The sequence below is a fragment of the Pinus tabuliformis genome, chromosome X, assembly GCF_031772625.1.
Source record: "Pinus tabuliformis cultivar Carrire ecotype Pingquan chromosome X, CPIR1, whole genome shotgun sequence".
NCBI lineage: Eukaryota > Viridiplantae > Streptophyta > Pinopsida > Pinales > Pinaceae > Pinus > Pinus tabuliformis.
In genome coordinates, this window is record NC_142308.1 from 1347206627 (window position 1) to 1347222743 (window position 16117).

General features: G+C 37.1%; 1 protein-coding gene across 1 annotated transcript in view; it reads left to right on the top strand.

The window, feature by feature from the left end:
- LOC149145064 (endoribonuclease Dicer homolog 4-like) overlaps positions 1-15872 on the top strand; it is a 303060-nt gene extending 287188 nt beyond the window's left edge. Inside the window, 3 exon segments of the mRNA XM_089448258.1 lie at positions 14401-14812; positions 14993-15110; positions 15319-15872. Of these exon segments, the coding sequence (XP_089304384.1) occupies positions 14401-14812; positions 14993-15110; positions 15319-15460 (672 nt within the window). The 3' untranslated portion in view covers positions 15461-15872.
- The last annotated feature ends 245 nt before the right edge of the window (positions 15873-16117 follow it).

The window sequence follows — 16117 nt, forward strand, 5'->3', positions numbered from 1 at the left end:
TCCTATAACATCTTCCCTCACCCTGTTGATGCCTGACATTTGTAACAACCTATCACTATCCACCAAGCCATTGTGCATACTCTAATTCATCTGTTAATCCTATAGCTGAACCATCATGTATCTTCACTGCTGCTGACACTGCGTTGTGCTTTCCTGCACTGCTACCAACACTTCCGACGCTGCATTTGATCTCATGTTGTTGTTGCTACTACTGCTACAACTACGGCAACTGAGAACCAATCTATGGATCCACTGTGTCTATGTATTAACCGTAATTGTCTCTTGAGTCTATAACTGCAACTAGTATCTGCACTACCTACTGAGTAACTGTTTGCACCCAATTGTCTTTGCTCCCCTCGAATAACTAACTGCAACTAGTCTTTCCAACTATCTCTCAAGATCTGACTGTGCCTACTGACGCTTGTCTTGTTGCTACTGAAAATCGTGGGCCCCTGTAGCAAGGGTGATGATCCATGAGGAAGCACCTATCCGATGCATTTCTCTTTGGACCTTGCCTAATCCTACACCTCTGAAGCCTCACGCTCGTCCATTTGGAGGTATGGTTGCTATTAATGCAAACTCCTCCATCTTGGAGGTTAACTCATCTATGTCTGTCAACGCTGATGAGATCTATTGCTCTCCCTTCTTGTCCTTCTTCTTCTTGGGATGCTGGATGTTGTAGTGAACAATCTCACCGCACCTCAAGCATTTGATCTTTCACAGATCCTTCTTCTTCTCTCCTTCCTTTGAGCTTTGTCCCTCGCTGAAACCTTTTTTTGCCTTTCCTTTAATAGAAAGGGCTACATTCTCCTCCTCCTTCTCAACATTCGATCCTTTGCTACTGCTGTTGGTAGTGCCTTGGACAAGATTGAGTCTAAGCTCCTCTTGTGTTAAATCACTCCATAGGCATTCCCAATCAGGCATTCTGTCTTGTGTTGTAATTCCCTGAATGAATGTGGCCCACTTCTTGGTAAACCCATTTAGTGTTATTCGCACAAGTTCACTTCCCTTTGGTTTCTCTCCTACAACTGCTATCCCATCTCGAACATTTTGAATTTTGGTGAGATACGGAGTTACCCCTTCACCTTTCATCATCTTTGTGGTCCTCAACTTCTCCTTGAGAACCATTTTATTGTTCTCAGATGGATCTTGGTATAAATTTACAATGGCATCCCACATGTCCTTTGTTGTTTCTTTCTCTACAATGTGTTGAACAATATGATCTCAGACTCCTTCCATGACCATCCTCTTGGCTTGCCATATCCTTCCTATACTTGTGGAACTGGATAGGGTTTGTCAGTACAGCGATGGCTGTTGTCACGAACTCTTTCAGGCCATGCTCGTCCAATAGGAATAGCATCCTAGCCTTCTAGATACTAAATTTCGAGGCTCTGTCAAGTCTACCATGATCTTTGAGACTTGCTGTGGCCATCGCGACGAAAACTCAAAAATGGGAAATAAATAGGAATCTCCTCCCTTTCTTGCTCAACCTCTCTCTCTGCTATTTGCACTCCCTTCTGGAATGTGCAAAATCTGCGATTGTCTACCTCCGGATGTCCTCCAATCCTCACACTACCTGCTACCTCAACTGGGAAAATTGCTCAACCATTTAGAATTCCTTCTTCGGAATTTGGCACACGATTTGTTGCCCCTGAAGCTTGCACTAGGTGATTGGAAAAACAACTACAACTCGCTGCAACTGGAAATATCGCATCTCCTCCTGGAAATTGGATCTAGAAACCCGCTGAGAAATTCTGGAAATTACTTTGTGCTTTTCTCTTCCACCTAGCGTTGATCTGTTGTTGCAAATCAACTGCACCCAAATCAAACTCACTGATTTTCTCACCGAAATCCCCTATCTGGCAAATCCACAACTTGCATATTTTTGCTCATGAGGATGATCGAATTTTCCTCATGCCTGGATCTGGAAATCAAACCCTATGTCTTTGCAAATTCGTACTTCCTGGTGGCTTGCTCAAATCTGAGAAATTCTGCTCAAAACTCCCTCTGAAACTGCAAAATTTCTCCCGCTCACTACTAAGCCTCCGATTTGATCTTCAATGCTCTAGTACCATGTGAAAATTTCCTTGAAATTGCAACAACTAGAAATTATTCTTCGAATGGATTAATTTATCAATTTATTTGCTACGACAAACAATGAACAAGTCACATTGCAATTCTCACAATAAAATTACGCTATGGAAAATAAACTAGAATTGGGAAAATAGATGCACACACAATAAAAATGACACCAATATTTTTGGACAATAGTCCTCAAAAAAACCTTGAAGGGAAAACCGGTGCAACAGATGAGGGTTTATTTTACTATGCAATAGCAAAATCCGAGTACAATAATCTCGATGCCTAAATTGGCAATCCTCCAACAAAATACTCTGGCCAAAATAATTGTGAGAATTTTTCTCACTCGACAACTGATCCTGCTCCAAACCTGGCTCTGTTTGGGCCACTCGAAAGCCCCTGCGTCAGCCTCTGTGCAAGCCTAGCATAGGCCCTACTTGCACTGCCTGTAGAGTTGCCTGGAAAATATTGTTCTACCTAACTCTGCGTCTGGAGATGACTCACTTGGCCTCCCGGAAGTTTTCCTAGCCACTAGCACTTGAATTGGCTTCCTCTTCAGCTGAATCAAACTGCCTTTTGAAGCTTCTACACTGCCTTTGTATAGCCTCTCTGTGAAAATAATGCAATCCTCTTATTGCTAACTCTCCGACATTGGAACTCCACCGGAAATTGTTGCTTCTTCTCCCTCTTGCTTTTTCTTTTCTTCTAGCTCGAACTCTGCAACTGGATAGCTCGATCTGCCAAGGAACTTTCTCTCTCTGTTTCTCACAACTGTACTCAAGTGTCTTCATCCCCATCGACCTGATCTTATAATTTCGCATTGGATCCCCAATGGCCATGATTAAATCATTATCAATGACTAATTGTGGAAAATTGTAACTAGGTTCGGTCTTCATTGTAAGCATAGACATTGTATACTCTTTATTAATAAAGAAAAAGGAAGTATAGTTTACTTTTAGAGTATGGGTTTCATACTCAAGTTTGAGTCAAAAGCATGTTCTTCGTGCTTTTAGGTCTTTCTAGGATAAAGAATAATATTGGTCTTGTGTCATAGTCCCATTTGGACTCATTCTAATGAAGAAAAAAATTTATTCTATCGAGAAAAAACCATGGATAAGCTCAAGATCAAGTCATCCCAAGAGCAAGATCAAGTCAGCCTAAAGGAGGGGTATTCGACCCCCAAATAAGGCGATAAATACAAGGGAGGACAAAGAAGAGAAAAAGTCGAAATTTTGTCACAGAAGTTTTTTCTTGTTTTGCTAGGGTTTGTGAAGCTGCCACTTGCAGGAGGACGAAATTTTGTAGTAGTTGTAGGGGGGCGAAATTGCAGGGGCAAAATTCTACTGCAGGGGTCAAAGTTGCAGTAGTAGTGTAGCAGTATTGAAGTGCTTAATGTTGTCTTAAGGAAGCTAAGTTACCATGATTCAGATACGGATATGGATACAGATTCAGATTTAGATACAGATTCGCCAATTTTTTGAAAATCCAGGATCCGGATACGGCAAGTACAAACAATATGAAATATTTTATAATTTTTAACAATTAAATTTATATGGAAAAAGAACATATATTACTTTTTAAATATATAATTTTTATATATAATACTTATAGAAATATTTGTTAGATGAATAATATCATAATTAATATATTATTGATAAATATTAATTAAATTTATATAAAATAAAAATTATATTTAAAATTTTAAATATAAAACTTCTATATAATACATTTAAAATAATTATTAATTTAATAATATTAAAATTAACGTATTATAATATTCAAACATTAATTACTTTTATTATATTTAAAATAAATGACCATTAAAGTTACTTTATATTTAAATTAAATGACCGTTAAAATTATTTTATGGAACTTTATGAATTTCACTTTTTTACGTTTTAAATAAAAGTAAAACTTAACATATAATTTTTAATATGGTCAACCAAAGGAAAAATTAATGAACTATCGCAGCCAACTCCCATGTTAATTATTCGCTGCACTTGTTTTTTTAACATTATCTAACATTATCTCGTGATTCATACGGTGACTTGGAATTTTGTGCTGACGTCAAACAATTTAAGACATGGACAGATGCTAGGTGGATTTGGGCAGATCCGAATCCGTCTGTGATACGGGGATCCGTGGATTCAGCCATTGGGGCTGACGGATCTGGTAACATAAGTAAGGAAGATCTTGTTCGGGGCTGGCTTGGGGCGAGGGCTAACCAGCCATATATTGAGTCTTAAATGCTGGGCCAGCTATGTATGTGGTGCACGTCAGTGGGATAACATACATAACCATGGATTCAGATTTCCGGCGGCCAGCATGTGTTTCCGGTGGAGTGTGCGGGACACCCACCAACCGCGGGCCCGCCCTGTCTCGAAACTTAAATTTGCTGCCTCCGGCGCTTCGAGTTGAATCGACTGCAAGTACAAGCTCCAAACGCATTAATGATTATTCATTTGAATTTTGAAAACTCGCCCCGCCTAAACACTGAAATTTGGATTTCAAATTTAGGGATGGCTAAATCAGTTTCATTCCTGCAAAGCATAATGAGCCGCGTTCCCTTATCAAGATGTGCTCAAGCGGAGTTGTAGTGAGCAGTAATCGATTCCTTATAGTTCCACATTTTTGTTGTTTTTGAAGGGAAACGAGATCTTGAGATTTGGAGAACCATGGCCATAGACACCATACAGATGGTGATAGTGGCAATGAAGATAAGATCGGAGGAGGCGACTGCAAAGACGAGGCATCGTCAGCTATGAAGGAAACACCTTCCAGAGGCGTTAGGAAAATTCCATGGGGGAGATTCGCCGCCGAGATCAGAAACCCTTGGAAGAAAACCAGACCATGGCTCGACACTTTTCACACCTCGGAGGAGGTTGTCAGAGCCTACGATAACGCTGCTAGACACTTCAATTCGTTTGGGTAATGGTTGTTTTGCCAAAATATTTTGGATCTCTCCAGGGTATATATATTTAATTGTTTTCCGAGGGATTTATAGTGATTTTGAATCAGTTGAAGATTCTATGAACTTCGATTGTAGTGGGTTTGAAGGTTTTTTCTAAACACTTAGTTACAAACTTCTATTTTGCTCGGTGAAGAATTTTCCAGCTGTACACTAAAATCACCCTCGGCTCCGCAGTAAAGGTTTAGCCTAACAGTCGAGTAGAAAATGCGAGAACAAACTAAACCATCAATCTGGTTAAAAATGTTATAAAATTAAAATCAACAGTTTAACAAAGACCGAAAAGTATGAATGAAACTCTAGAAACAATTATCGAGGCTTCTAAATATTTTGGAGAGAGATTAAGTTAACGAAAGAGAAAAATTCTGAACAATAATTTTAAATATTTATCTCTGTTCTTGCTTTTTTTGCGATGACTTCCAGTCCTATTCATATAATTAAAAGAATTAAATTTCTTCAAAATTTATCATTTATTCTTCCTTATTCTTGTTTTTCCTTGATGAATTATATTACTATTTATACCATTAAGAATTACATTTCTTTAATTTTGAGAAAAAATCGCATAAAATTCATATTTTATTTAAAAAAGAAATATTAACCATAAATAAATCATTTTTCCATTTATTAATTTACCTAGTAACACTTCAAAACCTCTCATTTTACCTAAGAAGGTTAATTAGTGAAAATTCCAAAACCTCTCATTTTACCTAAAAGGTGAATTAGTAAAAATTTCGAAACCTCTCATTTTATACATAAAAAAAAGTTACTTATAAAGTATTAATTATAATCTTTGGAAAATTCAAAACTATTATTTATTTATTAATGGTTTCCTAAAATCTCATTGTCTTCAATTTACATTAAAAGGTTAGGTGTGAGCTTAAAAAAATCTTGTTCTAATAGAGGGGAAGTTGACTTTTTACTTCTAGTTTCTTAAAATTATTATTCATAAACAAAAATTAACCAATTTTATTTTATATTATAAGTATTTTAAAATTATTATTTATAAACAATAAATAACATATTTTTTTATATTATAAATTTTTTAAAAATTCATAAATTTTATTTTATATTATAAGTATTTTAAAATTATTATTTATAAATAAAAAATAACAGATTTTTTATATTATAAGTTTCTTAAAACTCTTGTTCATAAACAAAAATTCTTTTTATTTTATATTGTAAGTATTTACAAATTATTATTTATAGACAAAAGCTCACATACTTTATTTTATATTATAAGTTTCTTAAAATTATTGTTCATAAATAAAAACCTACTAATTTTATTTTATATTAAAACTAGTTCCTAAAATCATTGTTTCAATAACAAAAAAAAAAATCATAAATCTTATTTTATATTAATCAATTTGTTATATATGACATATTCTTTTTTTGTTAAGTTTGGTAGATCCTCTTTTTTCATTAATTATAGAGAAAATTTACACCACATAGATTTGCTAGGTGGCCTCAACTTGCCCAGTGGGAAATCAAGTCTGTTGGCCATCTATCTGCATTGTATTCCGTCCAATATCAAAATATTTTAAGTCTTTCTACCCAAGCTATATAAGTCTCAGATTCTTGTCCAAACTCTAGAGATCGACAAACATATATATTTGCATAAGGAAATGTACAAGTTATCTGCATATATAAACAAAACCATGAGAAGTAGGCTTGCTAGTCATGTTGTTCAGCAGAAGTTGATTCCACTCGCATCGAATCCCTGGCATTCGTCCCTGACAGCTCAGTCTGGACCAAGATACAAGGCAAGTGCCTCTTAATTCAGCCAAGTTGAACATCCTGTTTGTGCAATTTAAACTACAACTTCTGGAATTCCTGTTTGTAATTCGGAATGCCTTGGACAGTAATAGCCATGCCCACTGAAATCTATTTCGTAGCCTTGCCCAACAGGCTTTTCATCAACTAGTACAAGTAGAGGGTTTGCTTGAATTAAGTGATTCTGCCCCATAACCATGCTCTAGCATTACAGCTATGGGTTTTTATGGATGATCCTCACCCATCAAACCTCGAGTGGTTTCTTGCTTACCACAAACATCACATCAAATGGTTTTGGATGATGACAAATCATACATTACATCTGTGATATTTTATTTTCGACGAAACTTCATCTACAAAATAGATTCCATATTACCATGAACTTTATCAAAGTACACTTCGACTCATCAAGCTTACACTATCATTTGACTAAGGTACATGTACAATTATCATATTCCAACCATGGAGATACTAGGTATATACTCAAATATTCTCTAGGACCAATACATAAGTCAAACATGACACCATATAATTTCTTACAAATACAATGCATGGCTCACATCCACAACACTAAAAAATATTGTCTTCAATTTTCTATCATCATTTTTTCTCCTCTAATACCATCTTCATTGTTGCCACAAGAATTCCATGTGTAAAATCACCGACTTATCTTTGTCTACACTTGTGCTTTATCTTTGAACTTTTTATGTTTCATTTTTGTATTGACATGAAACTTATTATTTATGCCGCCTACTCCCCCTCAATCAAAGAATCAACTTCTCATATTGCACTTACTAAGCTAGCATATGAGTACACCTACCACCCTCATATCTATTCAAGTGTATTTTTTCTTTCTAATTTTCCTATTTCTTGCAAAGCATCATCAAGATTTTACTGTCATAGTTCAATTTCATACTTAGCATTTTGAAATCTTTTACCTCCTTTTTTGATTTTTGAAGTCAATATCTTGTAGAGTGCTCTTGCCTTCTAGTTTAGATCTCCACAATCATTTTAGCTTATTCATGGGCTAAGTAAAATCCTCCACACCATGACTTCTTTGAGGAATCTTAATGGGAATTTAACATTGTCACTTCTCATGATCCTTCAAACAAATAAGGCTTTGACCATGTTACGATGTAGTTCCAATGAACTTCAAATTAAGTTGAACAACAAATTTCCTCTAAAAAATTAAACACCTTGAGTGACAAGTTCACTTTAATGGCCAATTTTAAAAAAGAAGATTACCATTATCATGACCAAATTTGTATCCTCCATCCATATACAATTGTTTTTCAAATAAGCACATTCCTTTGGAATAAATTCAAAATACCACAATATTATTTATCTATTGAGAACAACCTAGAAACATATACATAACATTTAATCATGTGCAAATCTTTCTTACTCGAAGAGTGAAATTACAATCTTTCCTTTGGCTTGATAGGCTCCTTGAATCGATCATTGGTTTCAATTTCTCTCTTTATATGTATGGATGCAACCAATTTCTCGAGCTCTGTGATGAGACTAAAACAAAACTCTCCAAAATTTTGGCTTCTTCTTTGACCAGCACATGCGACTTTGGTCACCTCCCTTATGGTGTTGAAATTGATTTTTTGAGAGATCCAATCATAGCTCCTTTTGGTATGATTGATGACCAAATCTACCCTAGTGTTAGTTATAGAAATAATCATAGAACTTCCTTAAATCCTAATCACATAGCATCAATCGTCACTTCCGGGGCTTGATTGTGGGGAAAACTCCACAGTTAAGCGCGCTTGAGCCAGAGGAGATCTGGGATGGGTGACCTCCCAGGAAGTCCTGGTTACCGGGTGCAAGCCCCGGAAGTGACGATTGATGCTATGTGATTCATTTCACTAGTTTCAATCCCACTTCTTCACCCCTATGAGCATCACCCGATGCAATGAGTGCTAAGTGAACAATTCAAAAATCATGAGAAATTAGTCAGTTTCGACTACCTCTCATGGAGATGGTCATACGTTAATTACTTACTTAATGCAGTTGAATCCCAAAAACGATATCTTTTATAATGCACTGCGTAAAACCCCTAATACTTAAATTCAAAAAGAGTGAAGGGATCTCTACTTGAATGGTTCATGAGGCACAATACTTGCTAAGGTTTTGCAAATGGGGCAGCAAGCTAAGTGGGCTTGATTGTGGGGAAAACTCCACAGTTAAGCGCGCTTGAGCCAGAGGAGATCTGGGATGGGTGACCTCCCAGGAAGTCCTGGTTACCGGGTGCAAGCCCTGGAAGACTATAGACTGGTCATTAACACACTGACAAATTTGAACCATGGATTGAAATGGGATAAGCTCAACCACAGTTGGAGGACTGCCAGTTTGATCCAAGAAATAGGAGAGTTGATTCACAAGGTTGACTACATCATGGTCAATTATGTCAGAAGAGAAGGAAATAAAGGGGAAAACTTCCTAGCCAATTGGGGTTGTAACCACCAAAACAACCCTGTGGAAAAACTATGGCCAGTTCAGCCCTGGGACGACAGGTATCGATCCCTGGATGAAATCCTGGTGCAGGATCATAGGCAAAGCCTTCAACATGGCCAATCAATAGGCCAAGACCTCGATCAGGGTGCGAGCCAGTAGTTAAGCACTCAAACTAGGGATTAATGGCATGTACCGTAGTGTACAGTACCATTGCACCCCACACGCTCGAGGCAATGGGTGTGGCGGCCCCTTGCATCATGGCATGCAGTGTTTACAGAAAGGTGGCAGCGAGAGTAAAGACAACGTTGGTTTTTGTATCCGTGAAGGAGGGAAGGTTGGTGTTGATCAAAGCGATTGTAAACGAGGAGACTAGTGCGAAGAGCTAGTTCTGTGGCGCCACCAACGGAAACAAGTCTATCGACTGTGTACGAAGGTTAACAGGTATGTACTTAGCTATCTCTCCACTCTCGTAATGTTGACCTGCTCTCGTTTTCGTTTAAGGGAGAGGGAAGGAATTATGGGGGAGGATTGCAAAATTGAGAAGCGTTGGGGGTGTAGGCTAGTGGCATTTGCTCGGTTCTGCACCTGTCTCTCACACCCGATAGGCATCCTCTCCATTTCTCTTTGTTTTGAAGTTCTCCTTTCCTGCATGGGAATTCTGTTGGCACTGGACAAAGGGCTTAGTTTTGCAGCTCATAAGAGTCCTGTTGGTAAATCTAGGGAGATGGGCCTTAGGGGTAGAGTCGGCTAGTCCACCTGCATTCTGAGAGGTAGCCTCTGTTGTAGGTCCATGCATAGCCGCAGGGAGGTATGTAGAAACCTCAGAATGAGGGAGGAGGTTGAGAACTACAGGCGGGAAGTCTGGAAAGGGAGTGGCACTAGCTATGGAAGGTAGATTGGAAATGGCGGCGTCATGGCGCTCAGGAATGCGTGGACGATTGGGTTCGGTCCTCCTTTCATGTCCTGGGTAGAGGGTAAAGGGTCTACTAATGAGGGTCGGCTGATAACTGGTAAGTGGTTGCGCTTATCAACCCGGGACCGGGGAGAAGAAGCAAGGCAGATTGATACTGAGAGGAGGTGTCTAAGGCAAAGTGTAACCGCTGGTGTTGGTTATGGGTCGGCCCCCTTCGGGAAATTGACCTGCGACCCTGAAGGGCCTGGCACTGCAACTGATAAGGGAGGATGTGATGAAGGCGGGTTGGTGCGCTGTAATCCTACCACATGTGTGAAAGCTCCCTGTCATATTATGTTGAATTTTAACTGGACTTCTATTTGTTGCAATGTACAGGGTTGGGTCAGAGAGACCATGGCATGCCCTGCAAAAACCTGTGGTCGTGGAAGGAGGCCCTAAGCGACCAGAAAGGACACGGAACCGGGCCCATTAGAGGGACGCAGAAGTAGGAAATTTGTTGAAAGGTTAATAAGTGAAGCGACAGTTGCCTACCAAGAAGGCACTAACGAGGAAATTCACAAAATGTTAGAGGATTGGGAAGAAGAAGTGAAGCAGGAGAGTGAGACAGACACAGAACTGGAGGGCTAGAGAACCCTTGTCCCAGATCCTAGAAATTTGAGGGGCAGAATCACTTAATTCAAGCAAACCCTCTACTTGTACTAGTTGATGAAAAGCCTGTTGGGCAAGGCTACGGAATAGATTTCAGTGGGCATGGCTATTACTGTCCAAGGCATTCCGAATTACAAACAGGAATTCCAGAAGTTGTAGTTTAAATTGCACAAACAGGATGTTCAACTTGGCCGAATTGAGAGGCACTTGCCTTGTATCTTGGTCCAGACTGAGCTGTCAGGGACGAATGCCAGGGATTCGATGCGAGTGGAATCAACTTCTGCTGAACAACATGACTAGCAAGCCTACTTCTCATGGTTTTGTTTATATATGCAGATAACTTGTACATTTCCTTATGCAAATATATATGTTTGTCGATCTCTAGAGTTTGGACAAGAATCTGAGACTTATATAGCTTGGGTAGAAAGACTTAAAATATTTTGATATTGGACGGAATACAATGCAGATAGATGGCCAACAGGCTTGATTTCCCACTGGGCAAGTTGAGGCCACCTAGCCAATCTATGTGGTGTAAATTTTCTCTATAATTAATGAAAAAAGAGGATCTACCAAACTTAACAAAAAAAGAATATGTCATATATAACAAATTGATTAATATAAAATAAGATTTATGATTTTTTTTTTGTTATTGAAACAATGATTTTAGGAACTAGTTTTAATATAAAATAAAATTAGTAGGTTTTTATTTATGAACAATAATTTTAAGAAACTTATAATATAAAATAAAGTATGTGAGCTTTTGTCTATAAATAATAATTTGTAAATACTTACAATATAAAATAAAAAGAATTTTTGTTTATGAACAAGAGTTTTAAGAAACTTATAATATAAAAAATCTGTTATTTTTTATTTATAAATAATAATTTTAAAATACTTATAATATAAAATAAAATTTATGAATTTTTAAAAAATTTATAATATAAAAAAATATGTTATTTATTGTTTATAAATAATAATTTTAAAATACTTATAATATAAAATAAAATTGGTTAATTTTTGTTTATGAATAATAATTTTAAGAAACTAGAAGTAAAAATTCAACTTCCCCTCTATTAGAACAAGATTTTTTTAAGCTCACACCTAACCTTTTAATGTAAATTGAAGACAATGAGATTTTAGGAAACCATTAATAAATAAATAATAGTTTTGAATTTTCCAAAGATTATAATTAATACTTTATAAGTAACTTTTTTTTATGTATAAAATGAGAGGTTTCGAAATTTTTACTAATTCACCTTTTAGGTAAAATGAGAGGTTTTGGAATTTTCACTAATTAACCTTCTTAGGTAAAATGAGAGGTTTTGAAGTGTTACTAGGTAAATTAATAAATGGAAAAATGATTTATTTATGGTTAATATTTCTTTTTTAAATAAAATATGAATTTTATGCGATTTTTTCTCAAAATTAAAGAAATGTAATTCTTAATGGTATAAATAGTAATATAATTCATCAAGGAAAAACAAGAATAAGGAAGAATAAATGATAAATTTTGAAGAAATTTAATTCTTTTAATTATATGAATAGGACTGGAAGTCATCGCAAAAAAAGCAAGAACAGAGATAAATATTTAAAATTATTGTTCAGAATTTTTCTCTTTCGTTAACTTAATCTCTCTCCAAAATATTTAGAAGCCTCGATAATTGTTTCTGAGTTTCATTCATACTTTTCGGTCTTTGTTAAACTGTTGATTTTAATTTTATAACATTTTTAACCAGATTGATGGTTTAGTTTGTTCTCGCATTTTCTACTCGACTGTTAGGCTAAACCTTTACTGCGGAGCCGAGGGTGATTTTAGTGTACAGCTGGAAAATTCTTCACCGAGCAAAATAGAAGTTTGTAACTAAGTGTTTAGCAAAAACCTTCAAACCCACTACAATCGAAGTTCATAGAATCTTCAACTGATTCAAAATCACTATAAATCCCTCGGCAAACAATTAAATATATATACCCTGGAGAAATCCAAAATATTTTGGCAAAACAACCATTACCCAAACGAATTGAAGTGTCTAGCAGCGTTATCGTAGGCTCTGACAACCTCCTCCGAGGTGTGAAAAGTGTCGAGCCATGGTCTGGTTTTCTTCCAAGGGTTTCTGATCTCGGCGGCGAATCTCCCCCATGGAATTTTCCTAACGCCTCTGGAAGGTGTTTCCTTCATAGCTGACGATGCCTCGTCTTTGCAGTCGCCTCCTCCGATCTTATCTTCATTGCCACTATCACCATCTGTATGGTGTCTATGGCCATGGTTCTCCAAATCTCAAGATCTCGTTTCCCTTCAAAAACAACAAAAATGTGGAACTATAAGGAATCGATTACTGCTCAGTACAACTCCGCTTGAGCACATCTTGATAAGGGAACGCGGCTCATTATGCTTTGCAGGAATGAAACTGATTTAGCCATCCCCAAATTTGAAATCCAAATTTCAGTGTTTAGGCGGGGCGAGTTTTCAAAATTCAAATGAATAATCATTAATGCGTTTGGAGCTTGTACTTGCAGTCGATTCAACTCGAAGCGCCGGAGGCAGCAAATTTAAGTTTCGAGACGGGGCGGGCCCGCGGTTGGTGGGTCCCGCACACTCCACCGGAAACACATGCTGGCCGCCGGAGATCTGAATCCATGGTTATGTATGCTATCCCACTGACGTGCACCACATACATAGCTGGCCCAGCATTTAAGACTCAATATATGGCTGGTTAGCCCTTGCCCTGGCTTGGGGCTTGGAGAGTTTATTGGATTGGGGCTTTGGGTCTTGGTTTTTGTAAGCATATTTTAAAGACGAAGAGAAGTATTTTTTGGGTTTACCCCTTGGAGGGTTTTTCCCTCTCAAACTAGGATAATAGTGAAGGAACGACGGCTTGTTTCTCCATGTCACATGTTATGAAGATGTCCACATGTACCAAACAGCCCAATAATGCTTCGGGAGGTGTGACCAATGCCTTGGGATTTGTGAAGTACCTTTGGAAACGTGAAAGTACCCAAATATAAGAATGCAACTAGACCATCAAAGAGGGCCGTGCCATTCCACCAAACTGCTGTGCTCAACAAAAAATTTACTGTATGTACTTTTGCTGAAAGGAGATGTAGCAAGACCTTCGGCAGTAAACTATGACAAGAATATTTTTGGATAACAATATCTCCCATGATAAAAGCGAGAGTAGGAATATAATATTAAAAAAAAATATTTTTGCAAACTTGTTCTATCTTTCAAAAGTATGATTATTTCAAATCTTTTAGTTAGGTTGTTAATGTTAGAAATATTTCCATGATATATTTTGGCTCTAAAATATCAAACCGAGATCCAACTCCATTTTGGTAATAAGGTGCAAATATAATGCATGTTGTAGAGATATAATGATTGAACTGCATATTTTACTAATGGAAAGGTATTTTCATCTCTTCCTGTGGCCCTGGTTTGAATCGAGGTCCCTTAACGTTTGCACTTTTCTGAGTGGAATGTGCTCTCCTGTTCTATAAATTTCCATGCAAGTCATGATTCATGTGCTAAACCATTAAAGCATTCGTATATTTTTCTTTTTTCCAGGGTTTTGGATTAGAACATCCACATAAAATTTTAGAAGTTTTTATCAGAACATGTCGGAAAGGCTCTGCTGTACTTGTTGGTAAGAACAAAGCAGAACAAGCAACATCAAACATTATAATCACAGAGAGACTGGAAGAACATAAATTTTTTCCTTCTCGAGCTTCTTGTTCCCGTGATTTGCATGGTGTTAGAAGCACTTCAGAGTTTATTCCACCTGGCACGGCATCACCACAGAAGAATGCATCGACAATTTGTGAGCAGCCTCAGCTGCTTTCAACTTCCTTGACAGAAAATGACGTGTCCTCAACTAATCAGAACAAGGAGGCTGATCAAGAATATACAAACAGTGATCACCATTATGACATAGCTAATACGACTGAGTATCAGTGGCCATCTGCAAGCTGGGACACAGGTCTGTTTCAAGAGGCTTTCATTCATGCACACTGTTCTAAACAAGTGAATGGTTTGTCAGCTTTTTTTATTGGAAATATGCACAAGTCCCGTCCTTCAATATCTAAGCGATATTGTAAGAGTTGCAAAATGAATGATATTATGATGACATTATTGGACATTGACCTTACAAAAAATGCAGATATAGACCAGTTTCTGGGATCTGCAAAATCAAGCCTCAATGAGTTTTGTCAAAAGCGAAGCTGGGGAGTGCCTGAGTGGGTTTGCTACAAAGAGGAAGGCATGCCACACCAAAAAAGGTAATCAACAACCTTGTAATTCATATGTACTGTCAGCTACTGCCATAGAGCGTGAATAGATTGACAAGGAAAAGTAAAAGAATTTTATGTTGAGGATACATTTTAGATTTTACACAAAGTTCCTTTGTAGAGAGTTCACATGTAACTTTTCTAGCATACAATAAGTATTTGTAAACATTAGGCTGAGCCCGTTTTATTGTTGCTGCAGCTTTACATATATGGCTGTGTTAAAACTTCCTGAAAACATTTGTATTGAGTGCTTGGGAGAACCCAAGAAGAACAAGAGGTTGGCAATGGAATCCGCTTCACGTGGTGCTTTATGGTGGCTTAATTCTCAAGGTTACTTGTAGCATATGACACCAAAATTTTACCATTTATATGTGCATGGATTATTGCTCCTGCCTACCAGCATCAGAAACAGCAGACTGGAGGCATTCATTATTCTTTATTTGATGACTAGATGATATTTTCCATAATGATACAAAATAGCTCCTGCTTTCGTTAAACATGAGCTATATGTGCAATAGGTTAATTTATGACTTTCCTATGATATGTTTGTTCCTAGATATTAGAAGGAATGAAAAAAGTTAAAACATCAAGCTGTATTTATGGATTTTCCCTCCCCATTTATCAGTCACTGTCTATGTACCAACACTAGAATGACTTGCTGTAAGGTATGACGTTTCATGGTTGTAGTATTTTAAGGGAACTGAAACAGTTCCGCTCTTTCAATTGTAAAGTTACTGCTGTTTGATGTTTTCAGGAAGTTCTTGAAATGTGAGGAGACAAAAAGCCTCCCAATGTTTTCAAAAATAGCGCAATTGAGGAAAAAGATGAAAATATAATTATTAAGATCTATCTTCCAATTCTGTGTCAAGATGCCAAGATCTAGTTAAATCCATGCAAATTTACAGTCATATAAACTGCATTTCATTCAGCTCTGGAAGTGCATCTTATAGCCGTCACAATATAAAAGTCATAAGAATAGTTCTATAAGCCTACTCCAA